Source organism: Suillus clintonianus (genome assembly GCF_016758775.1).
Source record: "Suillus clintonianus strain FC179 chromosome Unknown DEU56scaffold_105, whole genome shotgun sequence".
Lineage (NCBI taxonomy): Eukaryota > Fungi > Basidiomycota > Agaricomycetes > Boletales > Suillaceae > Suillus > Suillus clintonianus.
The window spans coordinates 112,950-135,420 of record NW_024539329.1 but is presented as its reverse complement, the minus strand read 5'-3'; the positions used below and the strand labels follow the sequence as shown (position 1 = coordinate 135,420).

At 50.1% G+C, this 22,471-nt stretch overlaps 7 protein-coding genes across 7 annotated transcripts; 5 read left to right on the top strand and 2 right to left on the bottom strand.

Moving 5' to 3' along the window:
* Positions 1–32: 32 nt before the first annotated feature.
* On the bottom strand, positions 33–1,769 carry DEU56DRAFT_759973 (uncharacterized protein; the record flags this gene model as incomplete). Its single annotated transcript, XM_041350382.1, has 7 exons — positions 33–302; positions 339–556; positions 614–822; positions 1,029–1,257; positions 1,394–1,417; positions 1,510–1,616; positions 1,639–1,769. Coding segments are annotated over 7 exons (1,188 nt in total), but the record flags the coding sequence as incomplete, so codon positions are not given.
* A 1,373-nt stretch (positions 1,770–3,142) lies between these two features.
* Positions 3,143–4,386, top strand: DEU56DRAFT_873420 (transcription initiation factor TFIID subunit A-domain-containing protein; the record flags this gene model as incomplete). Its single annotated transcript, XM_041355859.1, has 6 exons — positions 3,143–3,361; positions 3,401–3,490; positions 3,544–3,730; positions 3,804–3,973; positions 4,027–4,141; positions 4,196–4,386. 6 exons carry the CDS (start codon positions 3,143–3,145, stop codon positions 4,384–4,386), a joined length of 972 nt encoding a protein of 323 aa, XP_041203753.1.
* Positions 4,387–4,619: 233 nt separating this feature from the next.
* DEU56DRAFT_917360 (hemolysin-III related-domain-containing protein) lies at positions 4,620–6,514 on the bottom strand (the record flags this gene model as incomplete). The annotated part of the gene is made up of 6 exons (XM_041357978.1): positions 4,620–4,840; positions 4,890–4,992; positions 5,043–5,196; positions 5,251–5,467; positions 5,516–5,580; positions 5,631–6,514. The coding sequence occupies 6 exons, from the start codon at positions 6,512–6,514 to the stop codon at positions 4,620–4,622; spliced, it is 1,644 nt and encodes a 547-aa protein (XP_041203752.1).
* Positions 6,515–6,713: 199 nt separating this feature from the next.
* Positions 6,714–7,883, top strand: DEU56DRAFT_829119 (peptidyl-tRNA hydrolase). The gene is made up of 4 exons (XM_041354459.1): positions 6,714–6,911; positions 6,969–7,108; positions 7,160–7,538; positions 7,589–7,883. The coding sequence occupies exons 1-3, from the start codon at positions 6,835–6,837 to the stop codon at positions 7,531–7,533; spliced, it is 591 nt and encodes a 196-aa protein (XP_041203751.1). The 5' UTR covers positions 6,714–6,834; the 3' UTR covers positions 7,534–7,538; positions 7,589–7,883.
* Positions 7,884–8,005: 122 nt separating this feature from the next.
* On the top strand, positions 8,006–11,558 carry DEU56DRAFT_924006 (glycoside hydrolase family 92 protein; the record flags this gene model as incomplete). The annotated part of the gene is made up of 19 exons (XM_041358549.1): positions 8,006–8,174; positions 8,226–8,250; positions 8,306–8,333; positions 8,381–8,420; positions 8,487–8,669; positions 8,723–8,945; positions 9,007–9,108; positions 9,161–9,494; positions 9,544–9,627; positions 9,677–9,981; positions 10,040–10,121; positions 10,183–10,269; positions 10,319–10,367; positions 10,419–10,569; positions 10,629–10,713; positions 10,767–10,805; positions 10,856–10,940; positions 10,991–11,071; positions 11,121–11,558. 19 exons carry the CDS (start codon positions 8,006–8,008, stop codon positions 11,447–11,449), a joined length of 2,481 nt encoding a protein of 826 aa, XP_041203750.1. The 3' UTR covers positions 11,450–11,558.
* An 85-nt stretch (positions 11,559–11,643) lies between these two features.
* On the top strand, positions 11,644–11,958 carry DEU56DRAFT_707949 (uncharacterized protein; the record flags this gene model as incomplete). The annotated part of the gene is made up of 2 exons (XM_041347453.1): positions 11,644–11,728; positions 11,789–11,958. Coding segments are annotated over 2 exons (255 nt in total), but the record flags the coding sequence as incomplete, so codon positions are not given.
* A 3,202-nt stretch (positions 11,959–15,160) lies between these two features.
* DEU56DRAFT_983755 (uncharacterized protein) lies at positions 15,161–17,098 on the top strand. Its single transcript, XM_041359968.1, has 4 exons — positions 15,161–15,789; positions 15,845–16,557; positions 16,621–16,701; positions 16,757–17,098. The coding sequence occupies exons 1-4, from the start codon at positions 15,327–15,329 to the stop codon at positions 16,886–16,888; spliced, it is 1,389 nt and encodes a 462-aa protein (XP_041203748.1). The 5' UTR covers positions 15,161–15,326; the 3' UTR covers positions 16,889–17,098.
* Positions 17,099–22,471: the final 5,373 nt, after the last annotated feature.

Here is a 22,471-nt window from a genome sequence, read left to right as displayed (position 1 = left end):
GCTTCGTAATATCGATTGAGAGAAGCCAGAACTGTCTCGTTTGGCACAAGGACAGGCCACTGCTGTTGACGCTGCAATGACAGCTGAACCTCTTCACGGAGATGTATGTTCCTCTGTTCGCGACGCATCATCTTGAGGCGATTGGCAGGAGACTGGACTTCCTGGGACAGGCTGCGAACCACGTCAGGGCCATACTCGACCTCAAGGACGGTTAGGATGTAATGGGAGTCGGGGTGGGCGAAAGGATGCTCAAATGGGAAATAAGACAGCCATATGGCACTCAATACATGGGATCCCACAGCCTGTAGATACAAAGCTCGTTCGCGAACGTGACATACGAGACCGTTACACATTTTTGCACGGGAGCGACTATTGATGGCAGGCCGCCTGAACAACGGAAGAAGGTGGATGGAATTAGTCAGGGTGTCCACAGAAAGCTTGAGTAGCCTGCGGACAAGCTCTTCGGTCGAAAGCGACGTCCAAGGTATGGGCGAAACAAGGCAAGGGTGAACCGCATAAGCCGCAGGGGGAGGACGACGAAGAACTTCGGCAACATCTGCACCGAAGACCGTCACAAATCGTGCACAAAGCAACGGAAACAGATGACGCTCACACGACGAAGGTAGCTGGACGTCATGCAATCGAGAGGTGGCACAAGCGCAGGACAATCCCGTAAACTCAGAGCGTGCGGTCTGAAACGATTGTAGGATCGCGCGTACAAGAACAGCCTTCGACCCTCGCTGAACTTTCGTCCCAGGAAGCGCAACGGCACACTGCTTAAGCACGGGAACTGATAGGGCAGCAAGGTTGTGCTCAATGGTGCTGTCAGCATAATAGAGCCAGGGGGGACACTGTTCCAATCTGGATGCAATGGACGAAGCCACACTGGAACTATGACGCGTGGCTAACGGGCCGAGAATCATGCAGTGACGATAACCAGGACACTCGATCTCGCGGAGAGACAGAAAGGTGGATGCATTGTTACGACTGATGACAACGGACATGCCATCGAATGTAACACAGCCTACAAAGGGGGACGAGCAAGAAGGGCACGATACATGATGGGTTTGAAGACATTGCAGGAGCCAGGAGCAAAAAGTTTGGGGTGTTTCAAAGTGAGAGGTGTGGTATTGGGGGTAATAAAGAGCATCATAATAAACGGGATAGTCAAAGTGGTCGTGAGGAACAAGTTCAGGAGGACAGAAGTGCTCAGCAAGCGCTCGAGGAGAGCGGCACGGAAGTTTGACAGCAAACGGCCTACAGATCCGTCAAAAAGAATGTGAGACTGCAAAACACAGAACTCACATCACAACGTAGCAACCAAAACAGCGAGCTAAAGAGAGTCTGAACGTCAGCGTGACCGGGAGTAAGCAACACAAAGAAATCGACAAACCTGCTAGGACGACAGAACGGAGGGCTACGGAAGGATTGAAAATAAGAAAGACGGGTGTCAACAAGCAGCTTAGTTAAGGAAATCGCACGGGAAGGAAACAAGAAAAAAAGTCGCACGCATGCGTTTGCAGGTGCCTGGACGTTTCTTGCAAACAACAACCCTTCTCCCACTAATCGTGGGAGTCGGGGATGATTCGTTTGCCTGTGTCTGAACGCTTTTCATACTAGTGCAATGACATGACTGACAACGTCAACCCATATTTCACTCTTGCATCAGAAGCAAGGCGGTACTGGAAGCTTGAAGCTTGAATTTCATCGGGCAAGATCTTCTCGTTCAGGTAACTTATGTGCAGGACTTCCATCGACACATTGGGCATGTTGGTTATCTGGATACATACATTTGCCGTGAATCCAGTACTCTGGGTTCGAACTAACTTCTCATCGACATTGATTGTTGAATGCCACATACATACATCCATTTAGACGTCGTACCTTCCGAGATGTCGGCTGTGGGGCTGCGGTGATACGTACCCTAACTTGAAGCATGGAAGCAGAGAAGCATAGTTAGGCACGACTCTCCTTTAAATTGGGTCGTGTGACCGCTGTGCTTTATGTGAGTAGTGACGGGTCTTCTGCCTCCAGCACCGGCTACAGGGATTGTAAAACCAGCTGTCTCCTTTGTTTACAGCATACGTACGCAAAACTCCAGCCATGTGTGGTACCTTATATCAACCAGTAAAACCTACGTTTGTCTTCATCGGTTATCTTGTTTGGTTTTGCGACAAAAATCACTCCAGATCAGCATTGCTCCTGCTCGGACCAACGAAAAGCAGTATCGGAGGTTCATTTTGTAGCGGGGATAAGCCCCAAACAATGAGGAGACCTGGTTGCATTCAAGTGATGCAGAGAATAAATGTTGTGGTGCGCGGCCACATCGGTCCTGACACCGACACCTCACAGAAGAGACACCAGTGAACGGCGGCTGCCTGTAGTCTCCCGTGGTCAGACCTAGAAACAAGTCGCTCCAACTAATCGTGCACGAGTGTCATTGGCACTCTTGGACCCAGAAAACTGCAGTCCAACCGCGAGCGGACGACTTCGTCGGGTGTCCTTATCACCAACGGCGGTATGAGAAAGCATGCGAATTCGGCCTGAGGAGCATTGTTCTCCATGATGAGTCAAGCAGCTCCCGATGTCAGGTTCACTCGTATCTTCGGCAACGAAGCTACATAGACAGGTGCACTCGCACATGCGTCTTCAGAGCCGAAAGTGTTGGAGTGTAGGAAGATATGTAGATCCTCTAGGCATGGCTATAGCCCAGAACGATCTACCTTCATCCGTAGGAGTTAGCTGTATGAAGAGGGCTGTAGGACAATGTCATATTCAGGACCTGAGGCCTGAGGCTGTGCCGCAGTTTCATGCTGGAGGACATTGGCAATGTCCCATCATGATACAGTCCGTAGGAGTGCTCGCAACCTTATTCCTCGGCTCTAGCTGCATACCAGCTATGTTGCATTGCCGTGACGAAGTCGTCCTCGACTCCTTGAGCTTCGCCAGAACTATGAGAGCGAGAGAGGGAAAGGGAACATATTGGGGCTCCCGAATCTGCCAACGCAGTCGGCGCTACCCACACGACAGGCATGTGAAAGTGCCGAGAAAGCTGCATTGTGATTAGGTCATGGAAGAAGTAAAGTTTTCCCACGCCTGCACAACGCCTCTGAGAGTTGGACAACGAGGAGGAGAAATCATAATGGCGACGAACGAAGCAGCAGCAACATCAGCTCCTCCAACCCCTGCAAACATCATCACCGCCCTGACTAGTGCCTTTAAAAGCCAAAATGGCGAGGCAGCATCGAGCACGCGCATAGCCCAGCTCCTCGAGCAGAATATGGGCCAGCTTGGAGAGCTCATGCGGCAGGGCAAGCTCACTGCCGTGCAGATCCAGCAGGTCCGTCGGCTTTTAAACCAAGTGAGATTTATTTATCTCACCTGGGCGTCTTATCTGTAGCTGAAAGATTACGCTGAAAAACACAAGTCCGCGACCAGTGCTGCTTCGGGAAGTGTGGCCGGCACTTCGACTGCAAATGGCGGTACAAAGGTACGACTCGATGGGTAGGATCCCCCTTTGTGCTACTCATTTCTTTGTGGTAGACTGCTGCAACAACTGCCACCGCCTTTAAAAGCGGGTCGCCAGCTCCTGTACTTACATCCACACCTGGTGACGGTTACCCCATTAGCCAGACTCTCAACACCACCAATCCAGGGCCCGTTCAGTGGGCAGCTGCGCAGCAAGGAAGGCCAACTCTTACAGGCGGAATGACCAGTGGCAGAGTGTCGGGTGAGTACCTGGCGATTATTTGCCCGGAAAGCAACAGCCTCCGTCTGGTTAGTGACTGAGATCATTTCATCAGGCACCCCAGCTCAGATCGCACGATCAACGGACGACGCTGGTATGCTCAGCTTAGAGGACAACCATTCACGAAGAAAGAATACCCCAGGAGATCAGAGCATGAGACGATCAATACAAGACCTCGTCTCAAGTGTCGATCCCAATGTACGGATTGAACCTGAGGTGGAGGATGTAAGTCACTGCACTTGTGTGTCTTGACGTGTCCCTCATTGTGTCATCTACAGTTACTGCTTCAAATCGCCGACGAGTTCATCGACTCGGTCACGAACTTTGGCTGTCGACTAGCAAAACATCGCGGCGGCGACACGCTTGAAGTCAAAGACCTTCAGCTTCACCTTGGTATGTCTGATCAGTAAATTCTTCTTCGTTCTAGTACTCATTGCTCTGCCTCAGAACGCAACCACAATATCCGTATTCCAGGATTTGCATCGGATGACACACGAATAGCCTTATCTCAGGCTGCTGTAGCACCTTCCGTGCCTACTGCGGCAACAAAGAAAGCAGCCCAGGGCACGTCCATGACTTTGCGCAGCCACCGCTTGGCGCAGGTGCAACAAGCAAAGAGGGAGAGCAAGCTCGCATAGTTGATCGGACATTATCGCTTTCTTTGTTACACACGTTGTACGCACACATGTATTCTATCTCGCATCACACCGTCGTCCTATGCCGTTGAAAAAATGTACAAAATATATGATTAGAAGGTGCGCATATACCTCTATGTATATATATATATATAATGGGTATACTAGGCGACAGCAAAGTCACACAGATCAGCTACGCTCCTCTAAATGCATAGAGTCCAATTTAAAAATAAGCATCATGACACAGCACGACACTCGACACCGTGCCGGAGCTCTGCCATCGCAGCATGGTGTTGGCCGATAGCAATGACAATAAAAATGTGCCAGATTGCATGGGAACCACCACCACACCAGTCCAGCCAGTGAGAGTACCGCTCGGGAAGGAAACGCTCCGGGATGTTTGTTGCGTAGAAGACGAGGCCAATGAGGTATGATGTGATAGAGGGCCAAATGGGATCTAGAGAAGTCTATCAGTACAGTAAAGTATGGTAGAAAAAGGGACTCACTGATGAAGGCCCACATCTGCGCAGGTGATTGCAAGTATGAAAGGGCTGCCATCGGGGCGGCAGCAGTAAATGCCAGGGACAGAAAGAAAGCAATGCGGCAGTGCTGAAGGGATCAAATCAGTAAGGAATTCAAAGAACAAACAATAGCTTCACTTTATACTCGGCTTGATCGAACCATTTGAAGAATGGGAATGCGTTCCCTGCAATCCCAGTCATCAAGCAACAAACAAGAAATGCGTTTCCCACTTCTGGATGACAATTCTGGAAGCCATAGTATACCACAGTGCCAACTGAGGCGCTGATAAGCCTGGAGCGATGTGAATAAATTAATATGTCCAAGAAATCGCCAAATTGTACTCACCATCCAATACCTACATAGTCTATCCGCGCACAAAGCTCCATGCCCTGTGGATGTGCGCAGCCAGCCATGGTGTGCCAGAGCACACTGCTGAAGAGGCACAGAAGTGTAAATGATATGAATGCCACCTCCGGGGCGTCTATGAGAGTCGATGCATTGAATATGGATATTAAGTTGACTAGCCAAAGAACGAATGGAACGAGATGCGTGTGTATGTTCACTTTGTGGTGGTCAGCGTGCAAAAAAGATTTATAAAATAATAACATACATGTTTCATTGTGTACAGCGAACAACGACATGATAATAAGCGGCCATTTTTCAAGGGGAATGAACCTGATGCACGAATAAACATATTGCAAAGAGGATAGGGGATTGCCACATACCGATATCCTCCTTTTACAAATTGGTTGTTTCGCCATTTTGGCGGAAGGTCGACGTACTTAATTAGCCGTGATCCTTGGAACGATTGTTTTACTGCACGAGCAATGTCCTTCGCCGCTACTTCTAAAATAGCCTCTGCTTCAGTGACATCATCAGATAGCTCAGTGATGAGTTCGGAGGACATGATGGAATCAATGAGGCTGGATAAACGTGAATTTCCCGGGAGACATGGGAGCTCACTAGAGCGAGGGTCAAATGAACGTAGGTGTGCATGGAAGGACTGGAGGCGAGCGGAAAGAGTTGGCAGATAACCGGAAAAGTCAAAGTCGGAAAAGCGCGAGCAGGCATGTTCTAATAGTGATGTGATGTCGCTCGGAGCTAGGGCTGGCATGTGTGGACGGACGTCCGGAATGTCAGGTAGACGTGAGCGGACGTCGCTCAGGGAAGGAACGTCAGGGAGTTCAGGGAGATGAGACTTTACTGGAGACATGTCAAGGAGATGGAGGTCCGGGAAGTGAGAGCATACGTCCGTTCGAATACTACGGAGCATCTCGAGGGCATCTTTGGCCCATTGTCTGGCTTCTTCGACAGAGTGACCACCCTTACTCCTCAAAGCCTCAGTGAGGTGAAGGTCAGTAATCGGCGTGATTGGAGACTCGAGTTTGGCCAATCGCGTCTCAATGTCTTCTAAGTACGACAGGACAAGGTACCTGAGCGCAATAAAAGTTTCTTTAGCTGAGTTAGATGAGAGGTCGAGTGCCTCAAGTGAATGAGGCAGGCGCTGGCAGATAGCCAGACGAAGGTTGCGCTGGGCATCGTTCGTTGAAAAGCGGCGTCTGTGACGAGGACGGAGGTCATTATTAGTCTCCGTCGCAGTCGAAGACATCGAGCAAGAGGAGTAGAAAGATGGAAGACGGAAGGAAGAACGAACAAAAGCCTATCTCAGGCTGTAGACATGCCAGTCTGAACTCGGCAGTCACAAGGGGCACGTCGGACATCCTCCGAGGCACATCCAAATATAGTATCTCCTCGGCGCAACTGCCGCACATGGCTTGTTCAGACCTGAACGGGATCAAGCTCAGTTTGACGGCTGCTCTGTGCATCAATGACTCACTGAAGGAGCCTCTTGAAGGCTTACTAAAACTCGCGTCTTCTAATTGACCTTCAGGATAACCAACTACACTGATACCCAACAAATCCCATATCATGACCGTCGCTTCAGGACTTCCTCAACTGCTCGTTGTAGGTCTGGGTAACCTTCCATTTCCTCAAACCCGCCATAGGTGAGTCTGCATTGCATGCAGTCGACGGCTGACGTGAAAGACTGACTGAAATCGCAGCATCGGACATCTCATAATCGACGCTTTAGCTGCAAGACTGCACATACATATGTCCACTGACAGGACGATGGGCGGCCTGACTGGACGTTCAAAGGTCACGCTTGGTGAAACTGCCGTATCTCTGACACTCCTGAAACCAAGTTAGTGATCCAACTGTTTCAATTACTCAGTGACTTTGAATCCTCGGCTAGAACCCCTCATGAATATCACCGGTCCAGCAGTAGCAGCAGCTCTCCGCAAGTCTGTCAAAGCCTCAGATGCAATGGTCATCATCCACGATTCGCTATCTCATAAACCGAAGGCTTTGTCTCCAAAAATAGGTGGCTCTGCAAATGGGCACAATGGTGTTCGTAGCGTCATATCTGCACTTGGAGGTGAAACACAGTTTCATCGATTTCGCATTGGCATCGGTAGAGGTCCCGGTGATGCAGCGGAATATGTTCTAGCAAAGCTTCCACAGGAAGAGAAACTCTACTGGAATGGAGATGGCATAGGCCTCGACCTTATTTGTAACGAACTCGAACGTGTCGCCCGCAAACAGCTTGAGAGCCAAGGCTTACCGTGACCATCGTGGGTTTGCACTTCAACGTTTTGTAAAGTTACTAATAAGTTTGCCACAGACTTCGGACAAGCATGCGGTATTCGCGACGACGCGTGGCAAACCTTGTCTGGATCCTGAGGTGTGACGGCTTCATCTCGAGTTTATCTCCGTCCAATGCCGACGGGCCCAACACAGTGCCGTAGCAGAACGATGCTTGTACTTCTCATTTTCATATGTACATCACATATTCTGCGTGGCGTGGCCATAACGATGGATGCCATGCCTTCAGAGCCACGTCACGGGCCTACTTAACCATCACCGACTTGCATGCAATACGATGTTCTTCCATATACACGTAAGGTGCGGTATTTCTATGTGCTGATGCCGTTGTCCGAGAGTGTTCGGGTCATTAGATGAAAGCATAAAAATTTCGCAAGATCTACATAAGCGCCGCGTTATAAAGCGTTAGCTTCCCCACAACACAAACTGAACAATAATGGTTGATTGGGTGCTGGTCTCCGTTGCTGCGGCGTGCATTGGCACGACGTACGCTCAACCGTCGCCAGAAGTTCAAGTACGTATCAGTGCTGCTATAGCAGCTGCCCAGGTATCCAACTCCACGGATATCGACTATACTGCTTTCGTTAATCCTTTCATCGGAACTGGTGAATCCCTTTTTCTCGGCAGCTTCGCGTGTTCTGACAGCTGTTCCCTAGATTACACCAATTATGGGGATGTTTGGTAAGTTTTACCTCCTTGACGCATCATGACGCGCCGAATGATAACCTACGTGCAGCCCAGGCGCGTCAGTGCCCTTCGGAATGGTGCGTCTCATTTTGAATACCACAACAACGTGCCCACCTATTTCCAGGTCAAATTCACCACCGACTTCACGGGTTATGCGCCAGCGGGTAAGAATCAGCGTTGTCCTGCAGGTCATCTGTCCATCTAATATAATGCGTGATAATCACCCGTAGGGTACATTTCGGATCCATCCCAGAAAGCTCGCGGCATAAGCCCGATGCATGACAGTGGCACGGGGTCCTCCCTCGGGACATATGGTAACTTCGAGGTCATGCCCCTCCTCTGTCCTTCAGGATTCGACACGTGCACGACCACACTGGAGGCGCGTGAGAGGTATAGGAAGAACGACAGCGATGGTATGGCGTCGTGTATTGTATGAGAGTCCTAGGAACTGAAATGAGGGGGACAGACGCGTACCCGGGCTACTTTTCGCTAACTTTGGATAACGATATCAAGATGGAAGCTACGTCGACGCGTCGTGCTGGGCTAGAACGCTTCACGTTCCCAGTGGGCTCGAAACCGTACTTTGTGCTCGACCTAGCCAATGACTTACCGGCGTCATTTGCGGGTGGGACCCTCGATATCGATCCAGAAAATGGCCGTATCACAATTGGTGGCCACTACGGCTCCAGGTAAGCCATCGAATGTCCTTTTGGTCAGTAATGTGGTAAATCGGCTTACTTTGTGCGTTAGCTTCGGTCCCGGTTCGTATCACTACCAAGCATTTGCTTGTTATGACCTCTTGAACAGCGGAACTCAAAAGCTGAGTGAATATGGCGTCTGGACGGGTGATACGTGAGTCCTGCGCGCTGCTGGTGCATACTTGAACTAACAATATGCTCATCAGCTACGGCCTCGATGCAAAAGGACTCGGTCAGACTCACCTCAATCTGTCTCAGAACGTGATAGGCGGTACACCCTACCAATCAGGTGCACTCTTCTCATATGAGGGCAATCCAGAGGAAGTGATCCTTCGTGTGGGCATTTCATTCGTATCGACAGACCAGGCCTGCGCCAATGCTGAGGAGGAAATTGGCACAAGTTCCTTTGAGGAAATCCAGACGGCGTCCAAGGCTCTTTGGCAGGAAAAGCTCAGCAAGATCGAGATTGATGTTGTAAACACACCCCCTAATGTCACGGAAATGCTGTACTCGTCGCTATACCGCGCATCATTGACTCCTGTAGGTGTAAAACCGTCGCAGAAGAGCTGAGCTAACCGTGTTTTTGTAGAATAACGCTACTCTAGAAACCCAAGGAGCGTTTGCTAACACAACATCATTCTACTTTGACTCTCTGTACTGTAGCTGGGACACGGTGGGCAGCAATGATGTTATATCATAGTTTTACTCACTCACATGCGCAGTTCCGAACATTTTACCCCCTCATGACTCTTCACTCTCCGGTCGAATTCGCACAAATCGTGGACAACTACATCGACGGATGGCGTAAACTCGGCTGGATGCCGGAATGTCGCGCGAACAACCTTCCCGGGTGGACCCAGGGCGGGTCAAGCGGAGACAACATTGTCGCCCAGTTCGCAGTTAACTATCACAATGAGGCGCAAGCGCTGGGAATCGACCTCGACGAGCTGTATGCTGCGCTCGTCACGGACGGGCAAGTGAATCCGCCAGAGTGGAATACAATGGGCAGGCAGGTGAATGTTTATAAGTAAGTGCGTGGCTTTGTAGGTGATATGTTGGGTATGAGTGCTGAATTAAATTTGCAGGCAATTTTCCTACGTACCTTTCGCGGTTCTAGACACTGGGAGCACCGGTAGGCAGACTAGGGAGGGAAGTAGAACTCTTGAGGTGAATAATTCGTCATCAATGCTGGTTTTCTGATCTCAAGACTCGGCTGTATTCATTTCAGTACGCATTCGAGGATTTCGGTATTCGCCAGGTGGCACAAGTGCTTGGGAAAACGGACGATGTTGAATACTACACGAACCGATCATATGTGAGCAAACACAAATGGCGTCCAAAGTCGCTGATGTCAATTGTGACAGTGGTACCGCAATGTCTGGGACGCTACTGTGGACAGTGATGGATACCAAGGTGTGTTGAGTCAATGTGGTGATAGGGACGTCAATCCTGACGTTACGGTAGGATTCATGCAGAAGAGATTCTCCAACGGAACCTTCTATAACACCGACCCTGTCGACTGCTCGCCGAAGGACACTAGGAGCAGTCAAGAGTGCTCGCTTCAGGAGGATAACCTGAGCGGGTTTTACGAATCATCGTCGTGGGAGTATAGTTGGTGAGTGTCGCTGTTCTTGCGTAGAGACGTGTTGGATAGCTTATGAGGAACAATAACAGGTATGCACCGCATGATACGGGATACTTGATTGAGCTCATGGGAGGAAACACGACGTTCACGAATCGACTCGACCATTTCTTTGAAGTAGGTTCGTCCTACGGGTCGTCCTAACTAATATTCACCTTGATGACCTCCAGGATGGATATTACCTGGCGGGCAACGAGCCTTCATTCCAGGTTAGTCTATGAAACATACAAGGTTGAAACGGTGCTGACCTATGGGGCAGACACCCATTGGATACCACTATGCAAACCAACCTTGGCGCTCCGTCGACCGTGTCCGCGATGTTGTCATAAATAACTTCAATATTGGTAAAGGTCGAAAAGCTAGCTGATATGGAGTGATGCTGAATCAGATCCAGACATCGCGGGTATTCCTGGAAACGACGATCAGGCCGCAATGGCAACACTCCTAGGGTTCCATCTCTTAGGACTTTACCCAGGTATGCTTTTCATTTGCTCACCCACCCATTGAATTAACCCAGGATGCAGTTCCCTCAACGACGCACTACCTTATCGTCTCTCCCTTCACGCCAAAATATACCATCCACAACGCCTACCTCAACACTAGTACAACGGTAACTGTTACCAACTACTCTGCCGCGTCTGTAGCGTACCCAATACCCGCTGGCGTGCCCGCATACGTGAAAAGTGTGACGATCAATGGAGTGCCTGCGAAAAGTAGATGCTACATTGATTTCTACGATACGTTTAGAGTGGGTGGGGAGATCGAGATAGTTGTCACAGAGGATAAGACGTATGATTGCGGTGGACTCGTACCAGAAAGTTTGTCGATGGGCGGATTTGCTAGTGCACGGTAGATGTTCAAGGTAATAGGAGGATGACTTGGATAACCGTATTGTCATATTATTTGTTCTTATTTAGACACATAGGTCCGTGCAATAATTGAATGCCTCGACTCAAGATCGGATCGTTGCTCGATCACAAATTAAGCAGCTGCAAGGTCCAATAAGTCGCGTCATCGTCCACGTTCCTCCCTGGCGCATGTAATAGTATGGAGAATGTCATCGCCATCGGTGTTGGGCTTGCTCTACGCGCCGTCATCGATATCTTGACTGACAGTGACTATAGGCTTACTGGTGCGTCTTATTACACGTAGCAGAATGTTAACATAGCTCACCTGATTATCATTCATCAAGGTACACTCGTCGGGCTCTGGGAAGGATTTGCGCTCTCTCATTTCCTCCAGAAAAATCCTCGAAATCCCAGTGATGCATATCTTGCCCTTGCTACTCGCTTCGCTATCGACTTTATGATCACGAACTCGATAGTCCGTTTTTTCCTCACTGGCGCATGGACAATCGTTGGGCTCCTCCTTGCTGAAATAGCACCCAGCGTGTTGCGAGAGACAGGGCTGAGGCATGTATACAGGGCGCTAAGGAAAGACTTTAAAGCCATGAGAAGGGCCATGCCACGATGGAGGATCGAGAATGATATACGGGTCCCAAATATATCTATCTCAAATCCTGTACCGGGCTTGTTCTCTCGTCCCCCAGCATCCACCGTTGCGTCAAGCACGCGCGCTGTTCCGCCAGCTTCTCCAGCGCCAATCCTGCAGAGACGCTCGCGATCAGCCCCCGGCCAAGCAACCCCTTCCGAGACGAATACTCTTACCCGTGAAGTTCTTCCAGGACCCTCCCCAGCCCTCATTCATATTGATGTTGACCCTGGTTTTCCTCCGTTCGACCCAGACCCGCACTCTCACCGGTCGTCCTATCTTTCTAACAGTTCTGATTCTGATCCTTCAAGGCACGACCCTATACAGATCCCAGATGACGACCGGGCACATAACACCGTGCCGTCCCACGCGCAGGAACAGGTGCAGGAACAGGGTCCAGACCTTAGCGTGCTCAACCTCACTCCACCCGTAGCCACAATCGAAGTAACAACCTCAAGTGCTGAAATCGTCTCCCCAACTCCCCGCGCGCGCATTGGAGCTCTCCCTACCATCACAGATTTCGAGATTAATCGCTCCGTCCATGCACCGTCGGTTCCACCATCAGAATCACGCCCGGCTTCCCGTGTAAGGAACCTACTCTCCACCATTGGAGTGGGCATATTCAGCCAAACCGCTCGTGCGCATTTTGGGGAGGTTGTTTCGGACCGAGGCCCTGATGTCGGGCAAGTACATGCGCCATTCCATCAACAGGCGAGCTCGGTGGGGGTGTTGGAACAGGCACAAAATCAGCCTACCTCCGGTAACCAGCTGAATTCTACAGAAGAGCACAGCAGCAGCAAATGGCCACACTCGAGGCTTCGTCACCCTGAAGATACTATCGTGCCCGATGGTGCTGCTAGAGCCGAGAATTTCGTCGGCGGGTTTGTCATACAGGCAGGCAGGCAAATGCCCCAGCTCTCCGGTACGCCTCAAGCGCAGTCTGGCAGTGGCGGTGTGCACGCGAGCTCAGCGCTTGGATTGAGCACGCTCCTCCCCTCATCCAATATGCCCGCTGCTCCCCCGAACCCAGCACCCCAGACCAAGCCGCCAACGCCAACGCCAGCGTCCCAGGCCAGACAGACGAACCAAACTTCGCATCCCAGATCCGGCACTCCAGCGCCCACTTCACACACGCCCGCATCTGCGCTTCCACCCAAAATCCCCACACCCGCACCTGCGCTTCCACCCAAGACCCCCACACCTGCACCCCCTTCTAGAGCCCCCACACCCATCCAACCATCCACGTCCCAACGAAAATCCAGGGCCATAAGCCCAGATCTTACATCCACATCCATGCGCAACCCTACCGATTACGACCCTTCGGACCCTGTTCGTCCCATGCCAGGCCTCAAATCACCATCGACCGAACACGACCCAATCGTCCCAGATGTACGAGCGCGCGGTCCATCTGCCACGACGAACTTCAATCTGTTAGATACCGCCGATGATTATGATCCGCCACCGCCATTTAAAGAATTCGAGTCGCCTGTGCATCCGCGCGGGGCAGATTTCGGTGCAGGCGTTAACTATGGGAAGGGGCTAGGAGGCGAACAGGTTGTGGAGGGTTCGGGTTCGGGTGTTGTTACCGAGCCGGCAGCTGCCAAAGGTGGCGCGGAAGGAGACGAGCCGAAGGAGCTCGCCAAAGAAGAAGCAGGCAAGGCAAATGTAAACAAAAATATCGACGAAGTGGATGCTGTGGGTGGAGGAGACGCAGGTGGAGGTACTAACGAGACAATTGAGACTTCTCAAGACTCCGGGAACCACGTTCGAAGTGCAGATCCCCCAAAACAAGAGGAGAGTGCTCAAAAGAAAGTGAAAGATGGCCAGGAGCAAGAAAAGAGCATACAAGACGGGGATGGTAATCAAGAAGCGGTCAATGATAGCCAAGCCACATGCGAAGGTGCCAAAATTGCAAGCGGTGATAACGGTGACACCCAAGACGCAGGTGGTAATACCCAAGATGCAGGTATGTCTGTCTGTCTACCTACATTTATTTGAACCAAGCCGAAGCTTCATCTTCAGATACTGCCCCAAAACCAGAGCCAACGCGTCTTACCCCCGAACAAAAAGAGGCTGAAACTCACCGCACTGCCTTCCTATCTAAAGAAGTGGCTCGACTGGAGGAATCACGGAAAAAAATGAAGTCTTCTGATAATCAGGGTCTTTCCGAGATAAAGGCCCGTCTGAGTGTCATGAAAGAGAGAATTTCAAAGACAGATTTCGCTGGTGCGTTCATATTCCAAAGATCTTACACTGTCTTACCTCTACTCATGTTTACCACGAACAAAGACCCACCCAAAGACCCACCACCCGCTCCCGAACTCGCCACCTCTGGGAAACCTATTAATGAAATCTGTAGCATGCTGACAAAAATCATCGTTGAACTGCTTCTTGAGCGAAAGGACGCTGGGCCGATTGATGTCACAGTGTCTTATTCGAAGGGCAAGCGGTCACAAGTGCTTGAGCTACTGAAGGGTTTCACTGACGAGTGAGTTTTTTTGGCTTCAGTAAAAATTCTTTACATGTATGATTGCTGACACTGACGGTGCAGGAACAATTTCCGTTCTTCGGATCCTGGGCCACTTTCGATTGTGATAACAATGTAATTGAGGTTGTACGAGAATACGATACCCCCGACGAGGATACCCTCCCTCATTGATGTTCTTGATGCGCTCTCGACGAGAGTGATTGCGATGATAGCAAATATAATTATACTTGTTGTATTATACATGCAGTGTAACGCGGTACTGAAGTTGTTATGTTTGATCAGATACACCGAAAAACGCGGGTCTATTAGGGCTTCGTGCTGTCTCGAGCGCACCTCCCGACCTTGAGCACTCCAGCTTTCTCTCGAACGTGAATCCTCAATGCTCTGATTGGCGTAGCGGATACACGCTGGGTGTCAAGACGGGCGAAGGAGCAATGCGGGGCTTGCGAGGAATTAGAAATTGGGATACTACAGAGTGCGGGGCTTGCGCTCGTCCGCAGCGTAGGGCGCGAGGAATTCCCACGGGAGGGGGGATTTAGACTTTGTATTACGTTATTAATACGGCCATATATGTGCATCACCTTCAATTCACCGCATGTCACGGCAACATAACATACATCCCTATTTCCGCTCGTCAACTGTCCACTCAGGCGTGATTCACCGTGGAAACTTGATCTTGTCAATTCCTAATTATTATAATATAAAATAATGACATCCTGTGTGTGCACCCCTCCTCTTCAACCCAGTCGTTATGATCCGAGTTCCTTCATTGCTCGCCATCCGCCACCGTTTCTTGCCCACAAAATTCGTTTTACTTGGTGTTTTTATCACCTTCGTGATTGCTCTCTACACATTCTCTTCTCCGTACTCTTTTCGCTTATCAGAGTGGTCTCCATTACTCTCACTGCAGCGACAGCGCAGTTCATGCACTCCAGAACAGTGGTCGAGCGGGCGTTGGGTATATACCCCGACCTCTGACTTAGAAACTTTGACTCGCCCAGAACAGGCACTTGCCTTAGCTGGCTTCCAGGGTTGTGCTGCAGACCGTGAATACCGCTGGCATTTGGGCGTAGACTTTGAAGAACAATGGGGCAGATTTCCAAACGTTTCTTCATACAAATGGGTACCTTCGAGCCAGTGTAATGTACAGCCTCTCAACGGCGCAGCAATGATCAAGGACATGGTGGAGAATGGCGGCTGGTTTTTAATTGGCGGTAAACTCAGTTCCATCCTTTCCGCCCATTTTGTTCTCATTTTCCTGATTTATAGACTCCATAAGTGAAAACCACTTCTTCTCGCTGTCGTGTCTGCTGTACCCCCATGTCCGAGCAACTCCAAATCACACGCTAAACGCCCCCTATGACCACGCATGGCAGCAAAATCTGTACCTGTTGCCTACGTCACCTATAATATCCGAAATCACCATGCCGGAGGGCTTCTCATTCGAACACACGCCACTCGTTTCGTTCCGACGTGTTGACCTCCTTCTTAATGGAACAGAATTAGACGCCTTATATCACAGTTCAGCATTCCCTGGTGGACTCGCAAACTCGGACATTGAAAATCCCATTTCTATACCAACCAAAGCAGAGTCTCTATTCGGCCGTGAGCCGTTTTGGTCGGTGTCCCCTTCAGAATACGTCACCGCATTCCTTGATTCACCTCCAAATGCCAACTACGGCACGCTGGTTGTGAGTACTGCCGGACACTGGACGACATCCACTCTAGGTGCATTCCACGACAAAAACGGGATACTTGGATTCTTCAAGTTCGCCATACGAGCTTGGGCAAGTGAAGTTCAGGACGCCATCACAGAATACCGTAAAAAAGGGGGCAAACGTCCAAAACAGGTAGTTGTCAGAGCGTATCTACCCGGCCACGAGAACTGTCATAACATCTTCGACCCCACGGAGGATATCACGCCCTGGGTCGGCGTGCCTTGGAATTGGCCGTGGATTCCGGACTTCAACACAGAATTCCAGGTCAGTGCCCTCGAGATGATTGCGAGGTGTGAGGATGCTGACTTTTTTTTTCGTCTCATCAAGGAGCTGCTGTCAACATCACCTGAGTTCCCGGACATCTTTTATCTTCCGATTGAAAGACCGGGGAGGCTGCGCCCTGATGCTGTAAGTCAACTCTAGTCTCACGCACTGTTCAGATCTCTCACAAGTGCCATACCAGCATGTCACTAGAGATTGTTTGCATATTATGTCAGGTGCTGGTGTTCTCGAGGGATGGTCGCACTACATCTGGCATTTTGTCACACGTGAAAGCCATCGGAAGGATCTGATGACCCCGCACTCGCCGCTTTGAACCAATCCTTTATTTTTTTGCCAGCCTGAAAGTACTCGAAATTACAAATCCTTTGTAGTTGTAGATAGTTTCAACGTCTAGTTCGTCTGTTCTAATTTCTTGTTCCACGTCAATAGTCTAGTGTACGTATAGGTGTGTATGTAGATAGTTTCAACGTCTGTTCTAATTTCTTGTTCCACGTCAATAGTCTAGTATATGTATAGATGTGTAGGATGCTCGCAGTTCCTGCTGCGACAAAAAAAAATCATACGAGTATCGTCGGTAATGTCAACTCTTGTTGTATATGCTCGCCTATGCAACAAGAGTGCGGAGCCCCTCCCTTGTAATTAATCGGTGCTAAATTCATGATGACATGATATAGCTGAATGTAAAACGTCAGGACGGTATTCGTGAGACTCGTACAGGAACTTACTTCAAACATCGGTGGAAGCGGATACCTCGACATGTTCTGCCCCTGCCCAAAGCTCCCCGGAACGGCGAGAGGAAGCTACTTCTACGTGTTCTGCCCCTGCCCAAAGCTCCCCGGAGCGGCGAGAGGGTTCAACAGGGATAGTAGCACCGAGGATAGAGGATGCGAGAGCGAGAGCAACCATGCAGCGAGACAAGTTCAACATATTGCTAGTGGGATTGGACCAAACAGACGTGTTTATGTAGAAGATGTTGTGATACAGGAGTGATGAAAATTGGAATGCTTGGAGTCCTCATCCAATTTATACGCATGTTATTACCCCCTGGCATGCACTGCGCGAGGCTGGGTCGGCATGAAGTCCGAACCACGCAGGATTGATCCAACAGTTGAAGAGTGCAAAATAGGTTCATCATCAAGCAGTGGGCACTCCTTGGCGACACCGCGAACCGTATCACTCAAATACGGGGACGCTCGGTGACGATGAGCCGCCAGTCTCGGATATTTTCAAAGGACTGTCTCAATGATGGCAGATGGCCGTGCAGGCGGAGGTCCTACTAAGTGCAGACTATGTTTCGTTTCCTGACACAGCAACTTTGGGCGTCGCAACGCTACCGGCTCACGTCCGAGTACGGTTCATGATAACCCACCGCCGCGCGAGAGCGTTTGGATACGCTACTAGCATCCGGTGTTTAGTTTATCGTGAGCACGCAAGCGATGCTGATGCCTGGAGTTAGTGGTAGTCAATGTGACGACCATGAGCGGAAAAATCCAAAGGGGAATCGCACCTGCCTCCCAGACGTGCGCAGCCTGTACTTGAAGCTATTTCCAGTATCAGGGATCGGTAGCCGTATGGAAGAAGGAACGACTTGTCTTCCTTCTATTTTGGTCTGCCTAGGGGGGAAACCAATGCTCGCTGTAGGACGATGTGGTCGTGTAACCTCGCTCGAGATGCATATTTTGAGCATCGATGTTGAGAAATATGATCATCGAGTGTGTTTGCGGATTATTTTTATTACTTACCTGTACCACCAAATCAAGGCAAGCGGGTTAAAGAAGGTTGAAGACTGTTATCTTGGCGAAAAATAGTCTTTCTCCAATTCGGCGTTATCAATTCGGTTGTCAACCTTGCTTCAGGGGGTTTTGCACATGCATCATGTCCGACAATCGTGTTGTTCGCGCCCTGCGGTCTGTCGGGATTATCATATGTAATTACGACTTGTCGTTGCCATCAGTGCGCGATCACAACCAATTCAATAGAAACACCTATACGCATGTGGTGTGCACTGTATTAGACTGTATTTTATGGCCGCTGGCAAGCAAAAAATGGTAAGTCGCGCATTATAATTTCCAGAATTTGGCGCATCGAGATTCCTCACTATGTACCCCTTCCGTACCGTTCCTGCCTGACTACGTCCCCTCCGTCAAGCCAATCCACGGTCCTTTATCCGAGTATTTTCGACATCGATAGGGTCACCTTTCTCAGAAAGGCTCGCGGTTCGAGAATTGTTAGAATCCCGACCGGGGAAACCCGTGCTGCAGGCCCAAATGTATATCGGTAGCAATAAGACTCACGCTCCAGCGACGGGATCCGAGTCGTAGTGGTCAAAGACATGCCACAGTCACATACACAGAATTGCTTCTACGTGTCCGGTACACATATGATCAGGACTTGAATCGGAGAATGCCTACAACCCCGACTCACTGCCAGACCTTAGATTCGTCCGCAAGCCTCAGGAGACAGATAGAGTACTAAGAGTAGCACCTTCAAACGGTTGTGCTTCAATGTGAAAGGGGACATCATCCAGCTAGACTGATCCTTTCATGCACTATTACTGTCGGGTGACAACATAGTAGTTGCGGACTGACACTGTTTCCCCAGTGCACACACTCAGACTTCGCGGACCAGCACAGAAACCTTTAACGCAGATAGCTCGCTCTTCAAGGAAATGTTGTGCGGAATGGTAAGTAGTTGAAAATCATTAGGCGAAAATTATTCTCATCTAACACGCTCCCCGAAACCAGCTGTGAGAACCTTCTAACACTGCTTTTCAACTGCTGCGAACCCCTTCACGAATGAATGCTTCTTTCGCTGTCAGTCTATAGCGCAAGGGCACGTAAAACTCTTGTTCGATCAGTCATGTTGCTTGCCTTGCGAATCGCTGATCTTGTCGTGAACGGCGCTTTGAAATAGCAATCCCGAAATACGCGTCGGTACAGCTCCCTCAGCAGCACGCGGAACAGCCGCTATATTTTTCTAGTAAGCACCAATCAAACAATCGTTCATATAGACTGACATAGCTTTGAAGCCATTCCCTTTATTTGCCAAAAAGCGCCGGCGACTGGTGTCGCTTCAGGTTCGGTTGCCCTGTTGTCTCCTGCTGTAGCAAGCAAAAATGACAGCCGAAGGACAAGTCGAGGGGCATTATTTACCTCGGCTGGGTGACACTTCCTCATGAACGCCTGTTTGCCAAAGGGTACCAACGAGGGGCGTCATTCGAGCCTCCGCCGCATGCCGACCATCAGAGCGGACTGCGTGCGATTAGTACAGGGCGCCGGGCAACAAGTTATGACTTCTTGCCTTTGCTTGGGATTATTTCGTCGTGGACGGCTGATATCCACAGCTTTCCACCCGTAGTGTCGGCAGCGGGAACTATCACAGGAATCAGATAACGGCTGCGGGCGACATCTGAAGATCCACACCAGCCATCTCCAGGGCAGCTTCTTTACACAGGTTATCAATATTCATCCGAGCTGGAACATAATCCGTACCTGTGTCTTTAACAACTGCGCGGGCGGCGCACGAAATATGAAGTGCGCATAAAACGTAAATGAGGGACAGAATGTCGAGGTACATCGTGAAACTGTTGGCGAGAGGTGAGCCCCACGATTTTGATGGAATACCCTATGACCAAGCTGAATTTATAGCAGAACCGCATGCCTCATGGATGTGGGGTCTTCGTAGCCTTGAAAAAGCGACCGAGGTCTCTACCAAGAGCTCTACAGAATCGGCCCCGGCCTTACCCATATTATCCGCGCTTCGGTGCTGAAGCGAGCTACCAGAGCACAGCAAGCGCGCACAATGTATCGGAAGCTCAGCTGCTTCGAGAGGTGTGAGAGTAGCTTCTCAGGCTACCGCAGTACCATAATCGCTGGGATGTCCAGAACACGCCGTGTTATCGACACAACAAGCAAGCGAATAATCACTGGCTGATAGGCCTTCTGCACTAAAACGAGACTTTCAATAGTCTTCCTTGTTCCGCGTTAAGGCTCGTACATCAGCCCTAAACCCCGTCTTTATTTCATTAAGACGCAGGAGAGGTACTCCAACCTCGACACTCAGCATCTGGTCCTATAGTTACTACCTCTGATGTTTGGCGGTTAGCTAATGGATGATCCGACAATTGGAGATCACCAAAGACCAAGATGATGCCGGACTCCGGAGTGACAAGTGCAAATTTTTGTTCATCTCAGGATGCCCGACGCATACCTCGGGTATTTGGGTGCTCCGGAGTCCGAAGTGTTTGACTGCACATGTACCATGAATCACATGTCTGGCAGCTCCGCAAATCATACTTCACTGTGCACTGGGGCATAAGTACCAAAAACGCGTTGAAGTGATTATTCGCACAACATAAAAGACTATGTACAAAAGAATACAGTACTCGTACCGCATATCTGTGAGCGACCATAAATCAGAGCATAAAGAACAGAGATAGCGTTATCCAGCAGTATTTGTTTCCAGGAGATGAAATCGAGTGCGTGGTATAGGTTAGGTATCAATGTCGTGGCGCAATTGGTGGGGGTGGGTACTTGTATGGTTGAATGATGGCCGTAGGTCGTGATAGGATCCACACATACGAAACATGTGCGGGGACCGTTGTGAACATGACGCGCACTGGCTGGTGAAAGGCGCCGTATACATGATATTCGTGTGCGTGTAACACGCGAGCGTTTAAAACGTGATATTTAGAATGAATGGCGTCGTTGGGTCATTCCGGACCTTGAACTTGTTCCTGCAATGCGAGGCATTAGCGCGAAGCCACAACGGAAAGATCAAACAATAAAATAAAATCCGTCTCAGGCTGATAAAAGGCGGGGTAGAACAACACGAGAAAGAAGAAGAAAAACTTACTCTTTCACCCAATCTACAACAACGTTCTTCAAATCAGTTGTCTTTGCGTTTCCCTTCTTCTGCTTGTTGATATACCCAACGACAGCTAATGACTCTGCGTGGGGCGTTTCTAGGAGCATATCCACAATGGCCGTTTGCACAAGGTCAACAGCTGACGGGCCATCGATCCCTGAAAGGGTGAGTTGGGGTGGGGTTTCAACGTCAGCGGGAGGGTCTATGCATAGGAAGAGAAAGGGGGAGATTCAGCACTATGCCCGAAACCAAAAGAAACAAAATCAAAGAAGTACCTTCATAAACCCTCCTCTCAACTCTCACCCTGACCATCCCAAGCCTCTCCCTGATCCCATTCAGCCTGTCCACGCTCAATGCACTCGGACTTCCTCGCCCCGCCCCACTCTCCGCTTTCACGACCAGCATCTCTAGCTGCTTCAGCTCCCGCATCAAGAACTCCCCGCGTAGCGACTCGCGCTCGGTTTGCTCTAGTGTAAGAAGAGTCGGTTCGATAGGCGTCCCAACCTCCTTGAAGGGCGGTGGCGGCGAACTGGGGTTGCCGTACGAGAAGTCGGGTCCTTGTACCCCACGAACACCATGCTTCATTGTATCTGTGTCTATCTCTGTTGTACGCTGCACAGGAGCAGCCGCGTCCTGTATCGGACCGTCTGGGATGGAAAATGGGTCTGGTGCAGAGCCTGCCGGGTTTTGAGAGTCAGGGCCTGATATTTGAGCATGGGCAGAGGTCTGCTGTTGATCTTCAGGAATAGTCTCAGGTAGAGTGGAAGGTGCCTGTGCAGTGTCCTTTCGCGGTTTCTTCTTCTTTGCTGGTCTTTGACCGGCGGTGAAAGGAGGATTTGAGTTGCTGGCAGAGTCGTCCGCATTGGGGGTGAAATTCTGGAGAGAATCGAAGGCGGCCGTGTTGGCGTTGGCACTTGGGATACTATCAGTGTTTGATGGTTGAAAATTGTCTACAAGGGGTTGGGGATCGGTAGTTGTAAACGTCGTGACTGGAATGTCAGGAGGGGTTGGTGCGGGTGTTTGAATGGGG

Bases quoted from the DNA above. Each gene is read 5' to 3' on its own strand.
- DEU56DRAFT_829119 (XM_041354459.1), top strand. From the start codon at position 6,835: ATGACCGTCGCTTCAGGACTTCCTCAACTGCTCGTTGTAGGTCTGGGT. The intron at 6,912-6,968 runs GTGAGTCTGCAT...CTGAAATCGCAG, and splicing joins TTTCCTCAAACCCGCCATAG to CATCGGACATCTCATAATCG. The intron at 7,109-7,159 runs GTTAGTGATCCA...ATCCTCGGCTAG, and splicing joins TCTGACACTCCTGAAACCAA to AACCCCTCATGAATATCACC.
- DEU56DRAFT_983755 (XM_041359968.1), top strand. From the start codon at position 15,327: ATGATCCGAGTTCCTTCATTGCTCGCCATCCGCCACCGTTTCTTGCCC. The intron at 16,558-16,620 runs GTCAGTGCCCTC...CGTCTCATCAAG, and splicing joins ACTTCAACACAGAATTCCAG to GAGCTGCTGTCAACATCACC. The intron at 16,702-16,756 runs GTAAGTCAACTC...GTGCCATACCAG, and splicing joins GGAGGCTGCGCCCTGATGCT to CATGTCACTAGAGATTGTTT.